Genomic DNA, 25,053 nt, shown 5'->3' on the forward strand with positions numbered 1-25,053 from the left:
AAATATTAAAATAAGTATAAAAAATGCTTTTCAGATTGCATTTCTAAAATGCAGTCTGAAAAATAGATGCAGTTCACGTTCTGGAGCTGAAATGAGGCACCTATGCTGCTATGGTAGCAGAATGAGTAGTTTTCTTATCCAAGCATTTGTAGCTTTTGGTGACTTTAAAGGCAGTGGTTGCTGCTTTCACTTCTGAAGTTTAGGTCTCCATGATTTTCCTTCCCATTTGAAAGTGGACTCATGTAGTAGATTATTGAAAGTCCTATTTATAGACAGAAGGGCACAGTTTTTATGTTCTCAGGTGAAGGAATGAGCAGACATACTAATGTTTCCTGGTTGTGGTGGTAAAATTTCTATTGAAATGTGCACAGCTATGGCATGGATACATACTCAATGAGAACTGAAGGGGCCCTTTCCCTGCTGTGCTGCTGAGAGTAACAGCAGATGTTTCTGAGTTCAGGCATGTGTGGTTGTTCTTTAAGAGACTAACATGGGAAGCAGGTTTACAAAGTGTAATTTGCCCAAATAGACTCTTTTTTGAGATGGTATTCTCATTTGGACATGAATTAGCAGAAGTGGACACACTCTCAGGCACTTGCTGTTATGGTCTGGCAGTGGGAGCACTCATAGATGGGCAGTAGTGGATGGATGTATTGAATCACTGCTAGAGCCACTGAGTGTCTTAGGAAGTCCTTGTAGAGTGGTGATGAAGTTCCAACCTCTCTTGGTGTGTTGAGTTATGGTATGTTTAATATCTGTTTCAGGGCTGTAGACCAGGGATTTTTTGATAACTTTTTTAGAGGCAAAAATTGAGGACGAGTTGAAAGCATTGCCAAAAGCATGACCATGAGGAAAGAATATTGCTTCCTACTGTACATGTGCATTTGCCTTCCTTCTCCAGCAGCGTGAGGTTGGGATAAGTGCAATGAGGTTTTGGATCCTCCAGGTCTATCTTGCCCTACCATGGACATGCCTTTGTTCTATCAGCATCCCTCCATAACATGTATCTATGCTGCTTCCTCTTGTTCCTCCACTGCAGACACTTCTGAGACCTAGCACAATTTTCTGTCTTGCTTCCAAACATGGCTATAAAAGCTCATTAACTGTCCTCTGTTTCTTGATCCTTTCTTCTGTCTTTTCACTCTGGTACTAATACTCTCCTCTGTCCTCTAAGCCCTGCTGTGGAGCTACAAGCTCCATGTTTCAAGTCTCTGGACATTCTTTTCTCCTTCCTCCACCTTGTACAGGTGCCAACTGAGGAGCTTTTGCTGTGAAATTTCCTGTCTTGGGTTCTGCAGCTCCTTCCCAAGCAAATATTGGGGGGTTACTACAGAGAAACAACAGTGCAGCATTTTGTATTAAGCAACTGGAATGAAGTTTTCTGTTTACAAATTGTAAGAATGACTTTTCAACCCTACACTTGAAAGAGTGGTTTTTCTAGGGCTCCAGGTGGTGATGTTGACTGTCAGGAGACAACTGAACTATGTCCAAATATGACCCATGTGTTATCTAATTAAAAAGTTCTTGATCTTATATTGGGATCCCATTGTGATCTTAGAACTGAAAATAAGGCTGGCTTAAGCTAGAATTCAGTGTACAGATTATCTGATTTCCAGTTACACTTATGGATCTGTGAGTTATCTCGAAAGCATTCCCTGCTTAACATGAGTTTTCCTGTGTGCAGAGTGTTCTACCATATTACGTGGCAACAAAAATGTCCAAAATCCGCAAGCCGACCCTCGACAAGCCCAGTCCTGAGAGGTATGTGAGAGCTGCCTTGGGCACGGTGGGCCTGCAGTCCCAGACCAACGGGTACCTACCTCATGCACTCATGGTAAGTCACCTTGGAGAATGTGAGGATCTGAAATGCCCTTTGTGCTTATTATGGAAAAGAGAGTAATTAGTACAGGTTACAAAATGCTGAGACCTCACCCTCTTCTTTTATTTTTCTTCTTTTATTTATTTTTTTTTAGGGATGGGTCATCTCTCTTCTACCTACATCTACTGCCATTAACTTGATAATGAAAACAAACAAACAAATACGGGCTCGTTATTTTAAAAAAATGAAGGAGAAGTAAGTGGGAAGCAACTCAATCTTGGGAGCCTGGGACTCCTGCAAGTTCCACACCATGCTGCAACATCAAGTAGACCTAATGTTTAAACATCTCCAATCGTAGGTGTGCTTTCTAACAAGAGAACAGTCTTGTTTTGAGGATACAGATGAAACAAGACTGTTGACTTCTAATATTGATTGAAAAATAGGCTTTATTTGTTTATAGCTATTATGAGGGGGGAAGTGCTTTGAACTAAAATTGCATTGTGCTTTATGAAATACTTTCATGGACTTGATCAGACATCACGCTCTTGAGGAACATCTTGGTTATACAGTGTCCATCATATCTATTCTTGTGCTCATGGGTGAAGGGCAGAAAAAAAAGTAGTTCTCATATATTCCTGGGCAGGTGGGCAGGAGAGGAAAGGGAGCATAATTATTTTAAAAGGTGACCTAGTACTATTTCCAGAGTATTGACCTCTTGAAGCTCAGGTTTTGGATACTTGCAAGGATTCTGCACTATGAGTCAGCTCATGAGTGCTCCCCTGCTTACATGGTCCAGTGTGATTTTTTTGGTTATGAACTTGAGGGAAATGGGCCAAAACCAGAAATAAGTGTAATAGCTCATCTATAAATATATACATAAAGTAACACTGCAAAAAGCATTTAAAATCTTGGGTCTTGAATATGGATTCTAACTTTTCAGTAATATGTAATCTTCATGATTTGTAATAACATTTTTAAAAGTTCAGTGCCTGCTCTTTGTAATAGGTGGTGATAACACAATGTAGATAAATGTCACAAGTTACATGTTACATGCTGGTTGCTATGTAAAAGATTATGGGTACTTCAAATGCAGAGCTTGAAATGAGTTACTCTCCTTGTTAGCAACGGTGGTTTAAATTCTTTTTGAAGTTATGTATCAGTCTGTCTTTCTGGTGAGGTCTTTTGAAATGTGACTCCTGAATATTTAGATGGCTTTAAAAATGAGAACCAGGAAATGTCTTGAAGAGTAGAACAGTTTTAATTTAATTGCATTAAAATTAACTGTTTGTTTTCATGGTTCTGTTCCAAAGTGGAATGTTCCTATAAGGCTCAAGTTACCTAACTCCTGGACACAGGGATCAGAGTACATGAGAAGTCTGCACTGCTGTTATCTGTGTTTACCTACTTTATTAAAGATTTTGGTTTCTAACATTCCTTTTTATAAACATAAAATGTATAAAACTTGCAAGGCAAATGAAATTGCAAGCAGCTACCACTGTTTTCTGTGGGTTTTTTCTGTCTTTCAAAGAATAATTTCAAGCTCTGATTTTGAAGTAAGATGTGTTGCACTGAGATATGATTTGGGGCTAACATTTCTGTACATTGAAAAAACCTGAATACCGATGCAATGGTGCTGATCAAATCTGAGATGCAGATCCTATCCCATAGTTTTCTTAATTTTTTGGAACAGGGATGGTGAAGTTGGTGGTATTAGTTCTCTATGAGCACATGATTTGGTTTGCTCTGGATCTGATGTGAAAGCATTGGACTAAAAAATCTGTATGTTTTTGACTTTGTAAAACAAATAAAATGGAAATTACTCTTGAGTCTTTAATGTGTTATGTTTTTCTTATAAAAATGTTTGCGGGTACATTGTCCTTTATTGTGAGTAATAACAATGAAAATTACTCTAATTTACATGCCAAAACCAGTGCTTATATTAATTTGTTTTCCTGGCTGTCATCTACCCCATATCTGGGGTGCTTTAGGCACAGCATCTCTGTCCAGTTAAGGTAGGTGACTCTCCTGCTCTCCTCTGCACTGACTGTCACCTTGAATACTTCATGTGCAGTTTTGAGTGCCACAATATAAGATACAAAGCTATTGAAGAGTGTCCAGAAGACAACTGTGAAGATGGTGAAGGGCCTAGAGGAGAAGCCTTGTGAGAAGAGCAGTTTGAGGTGACTTGGTTTGTTCAGCCTGGAGGAGACTGACAGGAGACCTCACAAGGGGAGGTAGAGTGGCAGACACTGATCTCTGTGGAGCCAAGGGAACAGCATGAAGCTGAGTCCGGGGAGATTTGGGTTGGATACTAGGAAAAGGTTCTTCACTCCAAAGTTCCAGTTTGGGCACTGGAACAAGCTCCCCAGGAAAGTAATCATGGCACCAAGCCTGACAGAGTTCAGGAAGTGTTTGGCCAACACTCTCAAAAAGCACATGGTGTGATTTTTGGAGCTGCCCTGTGCAAGGCCAGTAGCTGAACTTAAGATGATCTTTGTGGATCTCTTCCAATTCAGGATATTCTATGATTTTACAGTGCTGATACTTTAAATAAGCAGAATAAAATTTTTATTAGAACTGTTAAGCTATTAATAAGCATTTATTTCCAGTTAACAATTTTTTAACTATTGAAGGTCTCCAGAAAGGTATGGCAGAGGGAATAGCATGCACATCCAACTGGCACAGAGGGAGGCACCCAGGTAAAGAGGTTCTCTGAGCCCTTGGTCCCCTTTCACATGGTGTCAGGCTGCAGGTTGGGTTCCCACTCTCATGCCCTGAGATGTTCCATTTTCCAAGCTGCCACAGGGCATCACTATAAACTATTTTTTAACCTAAATTTTACTTACACTTTAACCTAAACTACCTTGAGTTTGATTTTGAATGTCTGTTCACCTTAGTGATGGAGGTAATGTCCATTTAATAGCTGTCCACGTCCTTGGGGACTACCCTGGGCACCTGCCCGAAGACAGGAGGGGGTTTCTGGTGCCATCCGTCCCGTCCCTTGCTGGTTCCAAGAATGTTTTTCTTCCCGGCGCCACGCAAGACCCGGGCTGCGCTTTCATCCCCTGTTGGAACGGGACAAGCGGAGCGGGAGGCGGCTCGGGCGGCGCTGCCGGCCCGGGCGCGGGGCGCCTTTAATGGCAGCTCAGCCCCTGCGTGCGCGGCGGGCGGGCGGAGCCGCGGCCCCACGGCCGGGCCCAGGCGGGGGCGGGGCTCGGGGCCCTGGGCAGGGCCGGGCCGGGCAGGGCCGGGCCGGGCCGGGCCGGGCCGGGCATGGCGGAGCGGCGGCAGCGGGCCCGGGTGCAGGGCGGCTGGGCCGGCGCCCCGGCGGGGCGGCCCGCAGGTAAGGAGCGCCCACAGCCGCTCTTCCCTTCCTTCCCTCCGCCGCCGGCCTGGGCGCGACGGGGCGAACAGCAGGCAGGGGCGCCGCTCTCCGGCCGCACTTTGCGACCGCCCCGTGCGGCCCCGTTCGCCCCGTTCCCGTCGGTAGCTGAGCTGCAGGTGTTCCAACGCAGTTTTCCAGTGAAATTTGCGCCGGTGCCCCCGGTGCGGCGGTTCTGGCTGCCGAGCGCAGGGTGCGGTGTGGGCTGAGGCGCGCGTTGGGCTGAGCGCGTCTCGGGCAGCTCCGGTGAGACCAGTGGGGTTGGGAGCAGGGGATTCTCTAAGGACAGGCAGCAACTTCTTGTCCGTACAGCGCGTGATGTGCCTTCGTTTGGCTTGTCACGGGGAAAACGTTGTAAAACAAAGAGAAGTAGCGAAAAGGGATGGAGTTTCAGTGTTTTAGCAAACACTGAAACCAAAGAGTGCAGAGGCAGATAAGCACTTTGAAGGTTTCCAGTCTTGCAGGAGGGACTGGTTTGTGTTTGTGAACATGCTCAAAACACGTTCCACTCATTGATTCTAGTTCCCATAAAACTGCTATATCTCTGCAAACTGAGCATTCTAGGCAAGCTGATTTTTTTTTTAATCATGAAAGAGAATAGACAACTGTTTTGACTTGTGCATGTGGCTTCAGTTTTCTGTCACAGGTGCATTTCATTGTTTCTATTTTTAAAGGGATTTAAAAAAATCCCCATTGAATTACGCAGAGTGAAGACTGTCTGTGTTTCAGGCCCATTTCAAAGCTTGTTTGCATGTGTAAATAAAACACCTGAACACCTGAAGTGGTGTGCCAAAGTTGCTCTTCTGCTTTCTCCCTGGTTTAAAAATTCTGTTTTAATAAAAATTTTTTTGTCTTTTTTTTTTTTTCCCCTAAGAAAAGGAATACAGAGGGAAGCAGCTTAGCTGCATGGAGCAATTTCTGCTGGTGTGTGATTGGCGTTTGTTTTAGAATTGAAAATTTATAGATGTCATCCTTTCAGATAAAAGTACGTTTTCAGTTTTGTTTGTGGAAACAAAATAAATAACAAATAACTACATATAAAAAAAATCAGTTCCTGAGCAATTTTGACTCTTAGGTTTGGCAATTTCCTGAAGTTTCTGCGAAGCATAGGAGAATACTCCAAGGAATGATTCCGTAAGTTTTTCCTAACTATATTTTTTAGTATGGTAATATTCAATTCATGTGATCTTTTCTTCCTTCTTTCTTTCTTTTAGCACCAAAGGCACCTGTGGCCAGCGGCCTTGCCCTTGCAGGTGCAAGGCCAGCATGGAGACAGAAAGATCAGCCTCACACTCAAAACCAGTTTGTCTTTGAAAAGCCATCAGAGGTAAAGCTTACAGGGTAACTAGCAGAATCTCATCTGTTATAAAACTTCAAATGATAGGTAGCAATTGTTTGAGAATATAGTTAATTGTTTAAAATCTGAGCTGAGCTTTGAGCTTTTGCTAAGCAGAGTTGGCAATTGTTCTGTGTATATGGGGAAAAGAAGGTTATGGTCCCTCTGTTTAGCCTGTTCAAAACTACTCTTTTATAGAGAGCCAAAAGAATATGTTTTACTAAATATTCAGTCTGCAATGTCCTAAGCACATTTGAGCTCTTCTTGTTTTCCTCAGGTGGGGTGTCTGTCTTAACTTGTTAAAGGGGAAGAGCGTGGTATTTGTTTTGTAGACTTTGTCTCATCAGCTGATGAAGGATATTGTGCTCCATGCAGCGTATGGAAACTTCCTTGATTGGGAAAAAAGATAATAATGAGCTCTTCTTTCTAAGCTAGACCTATTTGAAAGGCTGTCATCTAGGCTTGGAAGATGGCCTGGGAAGATTCTCTTTCCCCCATGGCAGAGACCTGCTATCTGTATAGTACTATATTTTGATGCTCTTGTTGGCTCAATGCAGTAACTCCTTGCAAATCAGAACTGTACTGAGCTCAGAGAAGAGCAGCATAAATCCCTTAGACAACCAGAATGATAGCCAAGGCTGGATTAAACTACTTTGTCTCTTAACAAAATACAGCTATCTCAGCTGTGCAGACAGCTGTACAGTGTAAGCTCCTGCTATGTCTGATCTTTCATGTTTTGCTCATTTGACTGAGGCCTGCAGTTTGTTCATGTTTCTTAGGGTTGTTCTGAAATTTTCCTTACATGAGGATATTTTTATAAATATAAAAATACAAATTTTCTTGATTGCAGTTGATAAATATCAAGTATTGTGATGCCTAAATAATTTAGAAATCAGTGTCCTTTAGGGGGCAGTTGATGGCTAAAAACCAGCCTGCAGTGGTAGCTGCGTTTGAGTGTTTCTGGGGCGAGGAGGGAGTGGCTGAGCTATTACTACTTCCCTCTTGCCCTCAGGTGTGTTTTTCTCACTGGCCACACAGTGTGTGGCTACACAGAGTCACTAGAGATGATGTTTGACTGGAGAGTGCCAGATACTTTAATATTCCCTGTGTACTGTCTCGTTGCCTTTCAGGTGGAGCGCAGAGTTCCAGAGGCAGGTGTGATAGAGTGAGTACCCTGCTGATTTCTCTGTGCCTGTTCTGTTGTCACTGTCGGTAAGAGTAGAAACTGTGGACTTTTAACCCTTTTATCATGAGCTGAATGTGTTACCAGGAGAGCCCAAGTCTGTTAACTGGTTTTTGTGCCTTTTGTATAGCTGGCAAGCCAGTAACCATGAAGAGTTGAACATTCTGGTTCAGCACAATTGCCAGTATGTCTCCTTTGTTAGCAGGGTACATTTTCCTGGGACAGTCCCAGTGTAAACTGTGCTAGAAATTACTTACTCTGGAATATACCAGAAATATAGCTGATATGGCAGCTTCTTTCAGGACTCAGAGAAGTAGCTGATAGTAAGTTTCATAGTGAAGCTGGGTATTTGTATGTCACTTACCCTTTGTGTTGAAGTGGGGATCTTCCCAGGATAACGTTGGCATGAAGCATGACAAAGTGTGGTGCTGTATGGTGGAGTTAGAGATACTGAAAATCCAGCTTGGCTCAGTTTGGCTGTCTTGGTGGAATTTTCTTTCTCAGTGTACCTGTGAATGCAAACAGTGATCTGAGTGCAGTCACGTATGGTTGTCTCCCTTAGGTTCCCTGTGACATCCTTCTTTTATTTTTTTCCAAGAGCCCTAAAGCTGTACTGAGCCTTTGGTGGAGGGAGGGACAGGAGGTGCACACAAACTCATTGGCTTCTGCAGCACACCTTGCTGCCTTACTCTGACTTTTATGTCCAGGACATTAGTTCTTTCCTTTTCTAACTTTCTTTTCTCTTTTAAAGAAAACTTTCCCTAATCCAGGCCTACAGCAATTCTAGTCTGTGCTGCTCAGTCTAAGATAATTTCTTGTTTGTCTTTCTGATGGTTCTTTCTTTTCTACGTCCTCAGCAAGCCTGGTGTGTATGAGCTCAGCAAGGGACCCACTGGCATTTCTAGGTAAGTGGATGAAATGTTAATGGTTTTTGCAGAGTAATGTGGTGATACTCAGCTTTCTGAAGTCCAGTCTCTGCAGAGGGTTTTGACTTCAGCAGCTGCACATGGCACTTCCTGTGCATCATCTGTCTAGAGTACTTCTGGAAATACTTTTGAGTGGCACATAGCAGGGACTGAGCTGGTTCTGAGCAGAACTGAAGAGAAGAAAATGAAACCTCTTGACATACCGTGTGTACTGCATCTGCTGCTCTTTCCAGAATAAGGACAAGGGGCTGTGTCCATTTGTGTCATGGTTCACAGCAAGTTGCTGATGAGAATTTGGATCAGTATTCCTGTCTTAGCAAGTGTGTGGTGTCTGTTGTGCAGTTAAGAGCAGCCCAAAACTTGTAGCTGTAAATTGGAATTGTTTTAAATAAATCTAATGAAAGCATTTAACTTTAGACAATTGTGGTAACCTCAGGATTGTCCCTTGTGCTTATATGCCATGCCTTAATTATTTCAGCTTCAGGGCACTTCAAAACAAAACCTACTTGTTCTGTGATTCCTACTAAGTAAAATTTTACCTTGCTGACTTAGCTGCAATATCAGTATTAAGCCTCTTCTTTTGAATTTGATAGGTTTTTATTAATAGTGGAAAAAATGCCAAGGACATAGTAATTTTTTGTACATTTATTTAATTTCTTCTGATTATTGTATTATTTTATTTTTGTGCCTTCATCTTAGTTTCTTCTGAAGATGCAAATAAATCTTTAAAGTATTTTGAAAAGTAAAAGCTTTGACCAGCTGGAAGGAGACAAGATACACACTCAGCTGGGTTATCCTGCATTTTCTGGAGTTTGTTTTCATAATACACTGATGGAATATATATATTTCTAGAAAGTTAATAGCCAGATTTGCATATTTTTTAGCACCTTTACTATATACTCTTACTGTGACATCTTTGGGGCATGAAGTACTTGTGAGAGTGAACTGCTGTTAGCAGCATTCCTACTCTGCAGCCCACCACAGTGGTTGTAATTCCTGGGTGACCGTTAGTCCAATCAAAATATTAGCTGTACATATGGAAATGAAAAAATAGGAGATGTTAAATACTGTCCTTATGCTAAATACTTTTCCTTATGCTTTGAAAAAGAGAACAGGAATGGCAGTAGGGATAAAGGGCTGTCAAATTCTGAGTGATGAGGAGATGGTGAATAAAGGGCAATTATTTGCTTGATTTTGATTGTATTGCCATAATCAGGTCTGTCTGATTTATCAGATGTGAAGTTAATAGCAAGCAGAAGGATGCCATTTTTCACAGCATATGGCTGATTCTGGAATTCATGGTATGTTGCTGGTTGTCATATGCTTTTATAAGTTTTGAAAAGAAAGTACATTCATTTGGTGAGGGTAAGACTCAACAGGTGCCCTTCAATTCTTTTCTTCACATGTGCTTTTGGCTGTGGTCAGAAACGGGATACTGGGCTTTGACTTTTGATATGATGCATTACAGCCATTTCTAATTCCTTTGGGAATCCTGGAAATGAAAATATTTTCCCAAAGCAGATATAGAAGTGTATATTCCTTCCATTTTTCTTTTTCATCTTTAGGATTCATTTGATTCCTGGCTTTATTGACTCAGAACAAGCAGACTGGATGTTTGAGCAGCTCCTCCAGGACATCCCCTGGGGTCAGCGAACGCACGTCAGGCAGGGTAAGGAGTGTGTGGCCACCTTTTCAGGTCATTCAGGTCAGTTCCATACCAGAATCTGTGCACTGCTTAGAACTGGTTTTCATTTTCAGTGTTACCACTTCTTCAAGTTTCCATGCACATCTGAAGGCTACTGCAGCTTACTTTTCAATCTCTAATATCATGTTACTGTTGCCAGCTAAATGAGATATTTTCAAAATAAAATTGTCTATCTTAAAAATATTGGAATGTTACTGTTTCTTCTGTCATTTCCAGTTCTTTTTCTCACTCATTTTTTAAGGTTTAGTCTGGCCACCATCACAGAATCTCTCAGCAATACTTAAAAACTGTGTTCTTGGAGGTTTCTTTCATGAGGTATATTTTTTGCCGATTTTACTGAAAATTCCAGCAGAACATGTTCATTTTCCTTTGGCTTTAGTAATTGGTTCCAATGTGCAGTTGGTGGAGAGGCTGCTATTCTGGATTTGTTCACTAAGGGGCACCTGTTCTAGCCAAATTTTGCTTTCAGTCAGGAACTGATGTAAGATAATGTATCAGAGCAGTTACTGGATGGGACTGGAAAATGTCTTCATTTCAACCTGTGTGTTTGTTGGCTGGCAATAAAGGGACAGTATAATGGAGAATGCTACCTGTCAAGCATGAGAAATAGTTGCCAAGATAGTCTTTTCATAAGCCAAAAAAGTATTTTTAACCTGATATTTGTGTTACACCACAGAGCACGAACATATTTAACAAAATATTGTGTCCAGCCCTGCTGCATTTTGTTTCTGTAGTGTCCCAAGGATGCTGCAATCCTTTTGTACTTCAGCCTTTCCAGTGCATCCATCTGCATCTTGCAACTTAGGCCAGCCTACTGGGCACCAGCACCAAGTGAACATAAAGCAAGATAAATTTTCAGTTTTGTTTGTTATCTTTAACTCATCCAGTCTCTGCTGCGTCTGGCTTTTTGGGGTAAGAAAATTGATGTTTCCAAGATTTTGGCAAGGTAATTCCTCCTGCAGGTGCACACCTGATTTTGAATAATTTAATTCCCTCACTTGAGTTCATTATGTTAAGGGGCTGCTTTTTTAACTTTAGGTGAATGGACAATATCTTTTTGATCAAGTTTCTTGGCAGAATTGTATTATCTTTCCATTTTCAAATTGTTTGATAAATCAACTGAGAAAGTCTTCCTGTTTTTTTCAGAAGTATCTTTTGAGGAACCACGGCTTACATGCTGGTATGGGGAACTTCCTTACACATACTCCAGGATAACAATGCAGCCAAATCCAAATGTATGTATATGTTTGTATGTGTTTTATTATTGTATTCAGAGAAATCCTTTGCAGAGATCAAGAGACAAAATTTCCCTCTATCCTCTATTCCAGCTGTCTAGAGAATCTGTTAGCAGCAGATTCTACTGGAATGTGATCAGTTTTATACAATACACTTCATGAGTGAGTTGACTGAGAGCAGTCAGTGTGATTTAGTTGCCAAATGTTGTCAAAAGGAGGTTACTACTCTAGAGTTTAAAGTTTTGCTTTGGGTTGCTGTAGCTTTGTACAAAACTCTGAATTGCTCTGTGTGACTTATTCCAAGCATTTTTGTATGGAAGATTTTACTGCCCACGATAATACTGATTTTTTTACTGTAAAGATATTGTAATACTAATTACTGAAATAGTTACTTTCAGAAACACTTAGGTTCAATGCTGCTTAAATGAAAGTTTAGGCTTATTTTGGTTCCTATGTGGATGCTGTGAAATTCACACATCTGTGAGCTGCTGAGCAGCTCATCTGCTCAGCAACTCCAGATTGTAGCATGTCATTTCCCACACTGTTTTGGAAGAGTTAAAAGCCTTCTGAGTGACTCAGTGATGTTTTGTTTGTGTTTTCTCTCCCTCCCCCCCCCCTTCTCTCAGCCTGTTGTCCCATCAGCCTGTCTCTTGGAATTGCTTTGTTTAAAATTTCCACAGCAGTAATTAGATGTCACTGTTGAAAGCTGGATAGCATGAGAGGAAAGTGTCCCAAGTCCCAGAACTGCTGCCAAAGTGGGATGTTTGGGAAGAGTTGGAAAGGCTCTATTTAACATGATGAGTTGTGAAGATTTCGTAGTCTCAGAAATACTGTTGTTAAAAATTCTATGGTCTATGGAACTTGTGGTGGAAAAACAAGCATTTCTTTGGTACTCATTTGTGAATACTGTTTTAACTGGGCTTTTCTGAAAGCTGAATGGCTTTAGGGATTGGAAGTGCCCTCACAAAATCATTCTGTTGTACACTAATGATTTAAATCCAGTTCAGAACTGCCTGTTGTGAAATCCATCGCTGTTCAGAGATTGGATAGAGCCCATATACCCTGAATTCAAGGTTTCATTTCAGTTTGCATCAAGTTCTGAGTTAGTACTCATTGAGCCACTGGCTTGTTTCTCTCATCCAAAAGGTACAAGGCCTAAGTGAATCACTCAGGCGGTAGTTCTGTCTTTTATTACAAGGCCTAAGTGAATCACTCAGGCGGTAGTTCTGTCTTTTATTTCTGGAATATTTCTGCTTTTTACTGAGAGGAAGAAACTCAAGCAGGCAGTGAGATGCACAGGAGAAGTTGCATAGCTGGAAGCCAACCCTTCCCCAGCTGGAAGTTGCCCATAGGCTGATCTATGGGTACACTGCACAGGGACACTGGTATTTCACACAACTTTGTAGGTGGGAGTACCTGCAGCTTAGAAAAGTAGGGATGGTGTAAAAGTACAGTCCCTACCTGTAGAATAGAGTTTCTAGCACAAAAATATCTTGAGTAAAATGTAATTTAGTGCACAGCTTAGCCAAAACTGATTACTCCCTTAAACACTTTATCTGTTGGAGTAATTAGCTTTGTGTCCTTCCTTTTTTGTTTGGTAAGAATTGGTGTGATTGCAGCACTTCTAGATATAATCCAGTGTGTGTGCCTCAATAATTTTTGTTATTAGAAATGTTTTTCTGTAAGCAGTAATAGAGTTGTTTCAACAAAACTACTTCCACTGCTGCAGGTTTGTAGTGGGCTTTCAATTACACTGTAAAATTCACTGTATGGCAACATTTTAGTAATTCATAATTCTGTGATGGGACTTGAAGAAATATAGTCCTGGTTGGTCACTGAAAAGTGCCCTCAATAATTCTTGTTGGACTCCTCTGCACATTCAGGCAGCCCAGTTGCAAAGCAAACTTTTTTGGGGTGGTATTACTGCTTTTCGGTTATGTTCCAGAACTGCAAGCTATGTTTACCTAGAATTAATTAATCACATGATGATTAATTGTTGAAGGCATGACTTAGCTGCAGTGTAACCAATAAGTTAAATACCTGTTAAATGCAGGGAAGCTTGGAAAGAAGGTAGTTCAGCCTTGTTTTTTAGAGATGGATACTAGAAAATATTCTCAGGTGTCTGTTGCTTTTTCTGCCAGTGGTGCCCTGGGAGATTTGGAATCAGTTTCTTATCCTCTTTTGCTCTCTGTTTCTGCTTACATAATGGGCAAAAATTCTGGCCTACATTGCTTTGGCTTTTTTTTCTTTCTTTATATATTTGTGAAGTTCTTAAAAGCACTCTGACAGATGAAAATCGTGATGTAACTTCATAACATTAAATAACTGGACTGAGTTGTAATGGAATGTACAGAGCTTCCCTCGGCTGTAGGCTCAGCAAGATATTAGCAAAGGAAGGGATGAAATCCAGGGCCAGTGACATTGGTTTTGAGACCCACTGAAGAGTTACAGTGTTGAAGTTAAAATCCCAAGAGGTGATGAGTTGAGCTCAACAAGCTGTGTTAACAGAGTGGGACAGAGGGCTGTGTTATGCCAACCATTTCCTCTTGTTCTCTGTCAACAGCTGCAGGCAATTGAGAGCAGTGTCACTTAGTCACTGATTGCTTGCATTAGTGTGAAGGGCAGCCTGGCTTCAGAGTTTTAAGAGATTGAGCAATGGGTAACGTGTGACTATTTTGCAGAAAGCCCCACCCATTCCTCTGATCTACTAAAAATATCAGCAGAATTGCTGTAATTTGTTTGATTTTAAGTTTATTGGGATTAAAGTGCAGTGTATTTTGTTTCTTGGTAGTTTTTGCCTTCTGTCCGTGGCGCTGACATTTCCTCTGTGCCGGTTGCAGTGGCATCCCGTGCTGAGCGTGCTGAAGGAGCGCATTGAGGCGTTCACTGGCCACACCTTCAACTCTCTGCTCTGCAACCTGTACCGCAGTGAGAAGGACAGCGTGGACTGGCACAGTGACAGCGAGCCATCGCTGGGGAGAAACCCTGTCATTGCCTCACTCAGCCTGGGGGCCACTCGGACCTTTGAGATGAGGAAAAAACCTTCCCCTGTGAGTGTTCGTACCGCACTGAGGGACTCCTACTGCTACTAACAGGTTTATTGTTTTCCCCATTTAAGGAAACTTAATTACTAAAGCATTTCAAAGTTAATGAAAGCACAACTTGCAAAGTTCTGTGGAATAAGTGCAGGGCTCAAGAAATCTCTTGCATGGACCATGACATTCTGAGGAAGGGGATGGGAGAACTCTAGTATAATGTGCAGCAGTGTAGTGTAGTGCTGCAGTGAATTGGAACCTGGGCAGCCTTCTGCCCAAATAAGGGCCCTTTCTGGTACTTAAAATGAGATCAGTGGTGCTGGAAGTGGACTTACACTGTGCAAATGAATCAGAGAGTTGCATTTTCTTAAACTCAGGACAATGTTATGTAATGCAGAGTGTACATGGGGTGAAGAGTAGTTCTGACTACTCTTGTAAGTAAAAATCCTCTTGACAGTGTTTTCATTTTGATGCGTGTGTATTCAGATTGAGGGGCAGTGAACAAAGGGAAGAAGCTCATTTCTTTCCCATTAAATGCCTTGGAAGCTGTCACATCATACTGACAGGCTAAATAGAGATCCTTTACTTGGATAAAGAGACCTGCGGAATATCCTTCTGGGAGTTAATTGGTGATTCAGTAGTCCCTTTCTAGATAAAGTGTTGTGCTTGAGAGTGCTTTGTTTATAAGCCAGCTTAAATTTCCCAGTTTGTATTTATCCAAGTAAAGGATTCACATGTGTTGAGAATACAGGCCTTATTTTAGCATGTCCTGTTTCAGATGAATTTTCTGCTTGTGCAGTCTTTGACAACTTTGGAAAGAAGTTTGCTAGCTGCTTGTGTTGTTGTTATTTATTCTGAGTAGGTAGTACAGAAAGCAGAGGTGATAATTACCAGCCTACAGGAAAACTCTATGCTGACATACTGAGGCCTACTCATCAAGAGCCACCTTGGGTCACCTAGTCTGAGCAGAAAAGGTCAGAAATTGAACCAGAAAACAAAGAGTTTGTAGTTTTCACCAGATCTCCAATTTGTAAATTCTTTGTTGCCTGAAGTGATTTTAATCTTGGTCCCTGAGCATGAGATCACATAACCAGTCTATTATGTCAGTGAGCATAGCATGAGTAAGTATTCCTGATGCTGTGTTGATAATAAAATGTCAGCTGGAAAGTTTATTCCTCCAGAAAACTGTAAATAGTGCTTGGATTCATTTTAGAAGTCCCTGTGTTCCCCATCAATCAGAACAGAATCAGAATAAAATACACTTAAACTTCAGTATAAACTTTGCAGGTTCTCTCTTAAAAATCAATCCCAGTTCTTGAGTAAGATGCCTTTTTTATAGATTTTCTGAAAAGACACCCACTATTAGCAAAGGGGAAATTCAGTCTGTGCCATTTGTACTTGACTGCCTTGTTTGAGCTGTACTGCACGATTTCTTCCCTTTTCTTCCAGGGATGGATGGTTTTCTATAGATGTATCCCTCAAGGTCTCCTCATTTTTTTTTTTTTTATCACCTTTGACCTGATATTTCTGACTAGCTGAGTCTTGCTATGAAGTGTATCCCTTTTGCAAGTGACATACCTTTTTTCTGAGGTAGACTCCCCATGTGCAGATCTTTGGAATAGTTGCTATTAAGTGTGTCCTGTGCCTGAGGGAATACATACTTAATAATTACATGGCACACATTATGTATTCTTTGCACATTCCCAAAGTTTCCTCAGAGCATCCTATGACAATAGATGCTTTGCAAAGTGGGAGTTACAAGAGGCTCTGATGGAAATTACAACCTTTCAGGCTGTACTAAATAAGTAATTTCCATACCCTATTGTACTGTAGCATTCTCTCTTTCATTAAGAGAAAGTTAAAACTGGTTGTAGATCTTTGAGGTTTGATCATTCCTTTGTTAAAAAGCAAGTTACAGGAAGAGTAATGTAATCTAGGGAAAAGGAATTCATATTAACAGTCATCACAGGCATTCAGGCTCTCCCTGGTTTCAGGATCAGCCAGTATCAGTATATTGAGTTTTCCAGAGTTAGCCTTCATTGAGGAGGGAAATAGGAAGTAAATCCTTTTGCTCCCAAAATTAAACCCATTTGAGGGCCAACACTGTGCTATTTCAGATTTTAGGGTTTCAAAGACCTTTGTTTCCCTCTGTTCTTGTAAGTGCTTTTAAGTATTTTGAGATGAAAGATAAAATGAACATACAAGATGAGAACATCACTTATGGTAGAACATCACTGTGGATAAATGCTCCTAGGAAAAAACATGGTTTCCTGTGTGGGACCATGTATTGAGTACAAAACTGCATGTACCACAATACATAGGCAGCTTGAAGGGCAATTGAAGAGTGCCAGATCAGAGACTTCAGTTCATGTTGGTATCTCTACAAATATTTTCTAGATTATCAGTTGAAATGTGGATGAACCTGATAGTGAATAAAATCCTGTTTCTCTAATTGAAAAGATGAACAGTAGTGTTGATGGGTTGCATTTTCTGTGCATGTTTATGTGAATTTTGACAATGGTGTGTTAGTAGTTTGCTAGTGTTTATATAAGTCACTCTGAAACAATTGCACAATCTGAAATCTTTTTTCACTTGGCAGAAATGAAAAAAAAGTTACTTAGGTTCAAGTGGTTTTTTTTATTATCCTGAAAATTGTCCTAGGGTGAGGTAAGGAAAGGTTCAGTCCTCTGCTTTTCTTTTTGGTGAGCACTGTACTGGGTAAGTCTTCATCATATAATAGAGGGTAAAGGAGTGCAGAGACATGCATAGACTATTCATATCTTCTTAAACAAGCATTCTTTGTGGATAAGTAGAAATAATTCTTACTGGGATTTCAGCCCTGTGCATGTTAAAAAAGCTGCAAATACATTTCAGGTGTAAATTCATCACTGGAATAAGGCGACTTCATGGGAATTAACATGACTCCAGCATGTTTTATTTTGCCTGCTGGAATTTTTAAGCATTCTTTTTTCTAAATACAGCCTCTTCTGTTTATTTGAACCAATTACATGATAGCAGCTGGTATTTTTCCTTTGCTTTAAATGGCTTCTAGGGTTTTTTGGGTGCCTACTTCATAGTTAAAAGTCTACAGTGATGTGGCTTCTTCTATTTTCTTCTTCTAGCTCCAATAAATTGCTTTAACCTTGCTCCTGCTTTTTTGTTCCTCCTGCCCTCATCATTGTAGCTCCTGCCTACACTGAAATCAGGGGACAAATGCTTTGCTTTGGAGCTGTGATTCATACACAGTGCACACAGCTCTTGTTGAGTCAGTGAGTCCTCGTGTGCTTGCCTGCAGCCTGAGTGTCACCACTGTGGCACTGTGACCTCCTCGCATTGCCCACACAGCCTCAGCCCCCAGGCCCACTTGGACATGAATTCATCCTGCCAGTGGAGAGGAATTGGTTCCACTCTGGGATGGGTGTTTCTGGTTCAGCCTCACACCATTTCTGCTATTGCTGGTTCACGGCTCAGCTCTGAGACAGGGCCAGGTTATCTCGTTGTGTTCCCCTGGAAGCTGAGGGGGGAGTGTTGCTGTGGGGAGAAGGGTGATCCCTGATGCCCCACCCTCCACTGGGAGGTGCCCTGTGGTGGGGGGTGGGTGCCATAGGGACAGCTGGGTGGTCATCCAGCAAATGGCCATGTGAACTGGGGAGGGAGTTAGAAAGCCAGCTGTCAGCTTGCCCTTCTTCCATCTATAACCAAGGAAACTGATGGCTGCTGGGAAGGGAGGGAGCTTCACACCTGTTAGACAATAGCAGCATGTTCTGGTGTTCAGAGAGTCAGCCTTGGTGTTCAGAGAGACAGCCAGTCTGTCCTTCAGATGAATCCCTGAACACAGTCCTTTTTTCCTAGCAGAAGGTAAAACTCTCCTGGAAAGAGCAGAAAAATAACCCTTTGTGTCATAGCAGACCGAATTGAAGATGAATGTGGGAATCTGGAGCATGTTATAAGCTGGGATTCAGACCAAGATATGAAGCAGGTTGAACTTTTAGATTGGCATCAAAGAGATTCCCAGGCAGTGGTGGCTGCGGTGGAGGAGGAGGTGGTGTCCCCCAGCAGTGGCAGGCCTCAGAAGCTGTGGGCAGGCAGAGAGGAAGAAGGGAGAGCTCAGCTGCAGGAGTGAGCGAGTCTCAGGTTAGGCCTGTGTAGGCAGAACCAGTGCGCCATGTGAGCAAAGGGCAGTATTACTGATACTCATCATTACTGAATCTGTAAGGAACTGCAGTGAGGATTTTGTCAGAGACAGTGAAAATAAACATGTTCAATGCAGAAGTATTGCTAGGTGAGAATACTTTGTTGTGGAGGAAGATGTTTACACAGCTGGTGCTAGAGGTGTATACTGGAGAACAGGAATACAATCCAGATGAAATCTGAAAAATACAAGATTTGAACTTTTTGTTAGGATGATGCTCTTGGTAGTTGGTAAATAGGTGAAGCAGAAGACTAGAAGGCAGTATTCTCCATGAAAAATGCTGACTTTTGAAATTGAAAATGATTTTGCATCATTTGCCTGTATAAATGCATTATTATTTATACATTCTTCTACAGGATGTTTCCATTTACTTTTCCTTATAATAGAACATTCCTCTACACTGTCCAGAAACCATTTCCTACAACAATAGCAATGAACTTTACTGAGATTTAAGAAACAAACTTGGGTGATTTACATAGATTTGTACTAAATCTTTTGTCTTTTTGATTTTCAACAAAAAACCTTGATGGAGTCCAGGAATTCTTACAGATTTTGTATTCACAACTTCCCATCAACTCACACTGAGCTTTCCTTACTTATTAACTGTAGTCACTGTCATTAAGGATTTTTAAAAAAAAAGTTTAACCAATGTACTTGGATAGTGTAAAGCTTGGATTGTTTTGAATGTGTAACACAAGATTATGAAAATTTTAATATATAAAAAGCAGAACAGTTGCTTTACTATACCTGTTTTTTAAGCAGGTGGGTTTGTGGTACATATATAGTGTTACAAAGTGAACATAAAGAAGTCACCTGATGCACTTTCCATGTTGGTTACCAGAAGGTCTTTTCCACCTTTGATGCCAAAAATAAATTTCCTTCATAAGCTTCTTGACCTCTGAAAGTCAAGTGAGTTTTCTGTAGGTCTGACATCAGCTCTAGGAGTAAAAGTTCTGAAAGGAGCTTTGGTTGACAGTAATGGCACGTAAGAAAGTAAGAACTTTTTGTTTCATTTCTCTGGCTTTGCAAAGCAAATGGACATGAAAATGGAGTTCAGAGATGTCCCATTTAAACCAGAAACTAATTATTGTTTTTACATACTGACTTTTCTAAGCCTAAAGGATGTTTTCTCCTAAATCATTTATCTTAGCAGAATTCCTTTTTAATTAAGATGAGCAAGAGATAAAAATAAGCCCACTGTTGTCCATCACAAAGTGAAATGATGTAACCCTCTGAAATAGAAAGTATGTATGCAGTGATATTTCTCTGCTTTTCCTCAGCAGTCATGTTTATAATACCTATTTTTGAAATTTTTTCCCCGTTTCCATTGACAATAAGAAAATGTTTCTGATACTGACTTGATACCAACCAAGCTCTTTGCATTTCAGGACGTGCAGTCCTTTTTCTCTCTGCATCTTATTTATAAACACACACACACATGCTCCTTGGTGGTTTTCTGAAAATCAAACTGTTTTAGTTTAGGACATCATTTTCCCAGTATTTGTTACTCTACCTCATTATTTTGAGCTTTTCAGCAAGCTGTGAACTTTTATAAGGACAAACCTTCAAGTTGTACTGCTACACACTGAGCAATGTATAACTCTGATTTAAAGTTGGAAAGGATAGTGCAAAGCAATAGAGAGTTGCTGTTCCCAATCAGTGTGGCATGTGTGAGACCACTGCTGGGGTGTGTCACTGTGTCTAGTTATTATATTTGAGTTTTAAAATAGTTACACATAACCTAAAGGCTTAACAAAAGTTTGCAAATTATTTGTCTTTTAGTTTAGCATTCTGTTTTGCTTAGTGGTGATTAAGACAACTTGTTTTACCAGATGTTATAGGAAAAGGAGTTTTTTTTTTTAAATTAGAAAAACTTCTTCCAGCAGCTAGAGGCATGTAATGTTGTAACAAGAGAAATTCAGGATAGCAGGAAGATGTTACTTTTGATGAAGTAGTTAACTGTTGGAAATTAGGGTGGCCATTGCAGCGTGTCTCCACACTGAACTGTTTAAGATATTTCCACAAGGTTTGCAGCCTCCCTCCAGAATTTTGCACTAAATCCAGGAACTGGTTGTTGAACTTTACCTGTGGGATCCAGCCAGTGAGATGCAGTGGCTTCTTGTCATCGTTTAAATGCTCAGCTCCTGGGCTTTGTATGAAATACAGAGGTTTACTTTGACCTCTTGATTTTGGAAGAGCTCCTCCCTCACAGGCTTTTTAAGCTCTGCTGTAAAGCACTGGTTTTCTAGCAAATGCACATGCCTGCTTCTTCAGTGTCTGATGTTTCTTTGTAGGAAGAAGATGGAGACTATACTTATGTGGAAAGATTTAGAATCCCACTTGATCATGGGACTCTCTTGGTGATGGAGGGAGCCACCCAGGAGGACTGGCAGGTAAGAACTCCTTGGTGCAGTTTATGTGCTTCACTTGCAATGCAGTTGTCCAGATATGCTGAAGCACTCCCATGAAGGTATGGGACATTCTGCTTCCAGTGGCACAGCTGTTTTCCAAGGCATTGGTATTACTTTCTGCCTGAGAATTTGAAAGCACCCACAGAAACAAGGGGCTTGCTTTCATGTGCCAAGTAATGCAGTAGGAATCAGTTCAGATGTTCCAGCATTAAAGTTCAGTGACAAAGGTTGCAGCCTGCAGTGAAAAGAACAAAATCAATAGAGAAATTCAGAATGTCAAAAGTTGTAACTTAATTAAGAATTCTACAGTAATGTACAAAGACTTCTTGTTTTCAGTGGCCCTGAGCAGTCAGAACCTTTTTTACCTTACCTAAGTGTTTAGAAATATGAATAAAAAGCCATCTCAGGAAATGAAGGTTTTAGTCATTGTTTAATTGTTTGATTACTTGTATTTTAAATGTACAAGCTCATGCTTTTTTTTTTTTTTTCCCCCTCTAATGCCACTTACAGCATCGAGTGCCTAAGGAGTATCATTCTAGAGATGAACGAATAAACTTGACATTTAGAATCATTTATCCAGAACCTGGTGGAGTTTGGAAGTGAAGAGCCCCTTTGGACATTGTTGGATGTACACCTACAGCAGATCTAGAGCCTTAGATTGCTGCTGATTCAAAGGAAGCCTTACAGAAACAGAGTTCCTTGAAGTCATGAGGAAAAGAGTTGATATTATGAAGACCTTTGGCAGTCAGGAGCTGCCTGTGTTATGTGGACAGAAATTATATGTTATTAGATGAGACTAAATCACAGGCTTTGAGTTTTTGGGCAGTGATTATTCTTAAAAGAGCACAAAGCAGGTGAAAGATGTGAGAGGTCCCAGCTGGAGCAGACAGATTCAGTGAGCACATAGTTTGCACCTTGTCTTGTCTCTCCTTTACTCCCAAGTTGTGATCTCTGTTGGAAGTAATGACAAGATGGGATTCTGTGACGTAAAGCCACCTGTGTGTGTCTGTACAGAAATGGGAAAGCTGCACTTGGGGATGATCTCTGGGTATTAGCTCATTTCACCAAAGGGTGATGCACTGCTTTTCATCTGTAGGTTGCAAAGTCTTTTCCAGTTCAGCAGTTTCATAACTTAAATAACTACTTGAATTATACTGGTGTCCAGTGGAACAGGGGGTCAAGGCTCTCTTCTGCCATGCACTCTGTGGTCAGACTTTGTCCTAACTGTTTATCCATGTAGACAGGACAAAGCAAAGGCAAGCAACAGCGACATCTGACGACCCTGCTTCTGGGTCAGTGCATTTTGCATTCAAGAATATCACTCTTGAGCCTCTCTTATCTCTGCTGCCACAGATCAGCAGTCAGCACCTCAGAGCAGATGTCAGGCTGACTGCTGGAATCCTTCAAGCTTGCCTGCTGCAACTCACCTGCTGCTGGGAAGCAGTGGGCTCGTCTCTGCAGTCTGGATGTTAAGTCAGGAGTGCTGCCCATGTGATTAAGTTCTTTCTGCAGCTAAATATCATCACTGTACAGGATCAAATCACAGGTTTGGTCCATCTTCACTGCCTGCCTGCAGTAGGATCTAAGCACAGGTGAATCCTCTATGCCTTGCAACACCTTAGCTTTGTTAAGCAAGCCAATGTCCATCTTCACTGTAAGAATAAATTGGTGTTGGGAAAATATCTGTATTTTCTTAGCCAGCATTTGTTGTGGTTTCAGTTCTTTTTGGTGAGAGCAGTCAAGTTATTAATACTTATATGTTTTAATGTTATTGATGACATAAAGGACATAAATGTTGAGCCATTTCACTCCCTGTGGTCTGAAATTGGGCAGAATAATTTCCTAGAAACAGCTTCTCTACCTAAACCACCATACATTATTCTTCTAAAATGATTGAATGTTACTAGAAAACTTAACTTCATTATCTAATTATGTTTTTACTTTCATCCCAATTTGCACAGAAATATTTTTGGAGTATTTTAATGTTGTTTTCTTGCATTTGAATCTTTTGTCTAGGCTCTGTGATATATTTCATGGGAATCAGAGTTGAAGGAGGCAGACGCTTTCATATTTACTTTCTTTGGGTGATTGGAGCTTTGTGCAGTTCCCTGTGTGTGTGTCCAGGTTTGGCAGTGCTGACAGAGTGGGTGTCCTTAACCAAGGGACAGTGCTAATTTGTCAGGTACTCTGAGAAGGCAACACTTTTGCCTGTATCAATTCATACAACTCCATTTGTTTTCACTGTGTTAAGAGCAGCCGGGCTGCACGAAAGAGTAGGAGATGGGGATGAGTTGGAAACTTTTAAACCCCCAAACCTCATCTTGTGGAAATTGCAACTCATTTGAATTCAGTGAATCTGTGGCACGTAACTAATGGCAGGACCCTGGAGGCTGATGCTGTTGTGGAAGAGCAGTTTTTCACCTCCTTTTCTTGGTTTCAGTTTGTCATGTTAGCAAATTTTGGTTTAGTTTCCTTACTTCCTTTGATTTGGGAAAAGACCAAGTTTTTCTCTCCAGAAGTGAAGTGATTTATAGGAGAAATGTTCTGTCCCCCAGTGCTCCTTTTGTTGCTGGAGACTGCTGCATTCTGCTTTCCCTCACGTGTCAGCTTCACGGTTTCCCAATCTGTTTGACAGTGAGGAGAAGGCATATGGCACCATTCCCCAGCCTGTCCTGTGTGTACTGGCTGCAAGGGGAGCACTTGGTCTAGGGGCCAAGTTTCTGTGTCAGCTGGGAGCTTGTGGCCGTTCCTTCCTTCCCCCACCTCTTGGCCAGAAAAGTCAGCTATGCAGCTAGCACAAACTGCAACCCCCTGCCTGCCAGGACAGCAGGAATGGCTTTGGGCAGAGGAGATTGCAGCCCAGAGCTCCTCAGGAGGCCTTTCTGCAAGGACTTTCCTGTCAGTAGAAATTTGTTCCTGAGTGCCACAGGCCCTCCTGCCGAGTTCTCAAAATGGGTGTGCACAAAAGTGAGATTTGAGAGTTCTTGAGCTGGTGCTGTTCCCTTGGCACCTAAAGATTTTTCACTAGAGACCAGGGCAACGTGCACGTTTCTTGTGCTGCTGTTCAGCTGTTTCTGCTGTTGCAGTCAAGTGCAAAGGGCAGCACGTTCAGGATGGTAAATGTGCAGTTATGTTCCATTCTTTAACTTAAAGATAGGTGGAGGAACCTTTCCCCTAGTTACTTGGGTTTGAAAACAGTGCTGCTAAAAATGTCATCCAAAAGAATTACTTTCCAGTTTAAAAGCTTGCTTTCTTCCTTCTCAGGACTGTTGTGAGATTCTCAGCCAGAAATTTTTTGAAAAATAATTTAAACTCAGAGTACACTAAAGTAAAATATACTTTTTATATGTTTACAGAGGATTTTGTTTTTGTGATTGGCACCAGATTCTGTCCATCTGAGGGGCTGCAGCAGCTCCTGTGAGCTGCTTTGCTTACAGAACACCTCTCTGTCACTATTTTTATGTGGAAGATATAAACTGTGCGTTTACTTTTTTCCTTTTCTTCGAAATACAGAGTGGGTTTGGGTTGGAAGGGTCCTTGAAGATTTCAGCAGAGTATGTGTCGCTTTCAAAAAATGCTTAAAAATTGCATTCTTCAAAATTGTTTGTCTTTGACTTTCAAACAGGTGGAATCTACTAACCCCAGGTAAGATTCCCTTTTCCAAAACAGCCATCACCTTTTCCAAAATGTACTGGCCCTCAGATTTGATGGTAAGGAGCAGATGAATGGAATCTGTCTTGGGTAAGGATGGACAGTAGCCTGCCTTCCTCAGGGAACATGCAGGATGGAGCTGTTCTGAAAAAAAACACCACTGGATCCATATGTAACC

The 25,053-nt window shown here is 41.3% G+C and overlaps 2 protein-coding genes across 3 annotated transcripts in view; both read left to right on the forward strand.

The window, feature by feature from the left end:
* HSD17B12 (hydroxysteroid 17-beta dehydrogenase 12) overlaps positions 1-3,645 on the forward strand; it is an 83,309-nt gene extending 79,664 nt beyond the window's left edge. Inside the window, 2 exon segments of the mRNA XM_054276350.1 lie at positions 1,685-1,834; positions 1,974-3,645. Of these exon segments, the coding sequence (XP_054132325.1) occupies positions 1,685-1,834; positions 1,974-2,078 (255 nt within the window). The 3' untranslated portion in view covers positions 2,079-3,645.
* A 1,447-nt stretch (positions 3,646-5,092) lies between these two features.
* On the forward strand, positions 5,093-22,599 carry ALKBH3 (alkB homolog 3, alpha-ketoglutarate dependent dioxygenase). 2 transcript variants are annotated; one of them, XM_054275887.1, is made up of 9 exons: positions 5,093-5,162; positions 6,416-6,528; positions 7,668-7,702; positions 8,578-8,625; positions 10,212-10,315; positions 11,498-11,586; positions 14,427-14,636; positions 21,108-21,206; positions 21,735-22,599. In XM_054275887.1, the coding sequence occupies exons 1-9, from the start codon at positions 5,093-5,095 to the stop codon at positions 21,825-21,827; spliced, it is 861 nt and encodes a 286-aa protein (XP_054131862.1). In that variant the 3' UTR covers positions 21,828-22,599. The 2 variants fall into 2 exon arrangements, with proteins under 2 accessions (XP_054131862.1, XP_054131863.1); XM_054275888.1 differs by lacking the exons at positions 21,108-21,206; positions 21,735-22,599 and adding an exon at positions 19,170-19,289.
* Positions 22,600-25,053: the final 2,454 nt, after the last annotated feature.

This window comes from Melozone crissalis, unplaced genomic scaffold, assembly GCF_028551555.1.
Source record: "Melozone crissalis strain CALT ecotype California unplaced genomic scaffold, PUWL_Pcris_2 ptg000018l_1, whole genome shotgun sequence".
NCBI classification, from domain to species: Eukaryota; Metazoa; Chordata; class Aves; order Passeriformes; family Passerellidae; genus Melozone; species Melozone crissalis.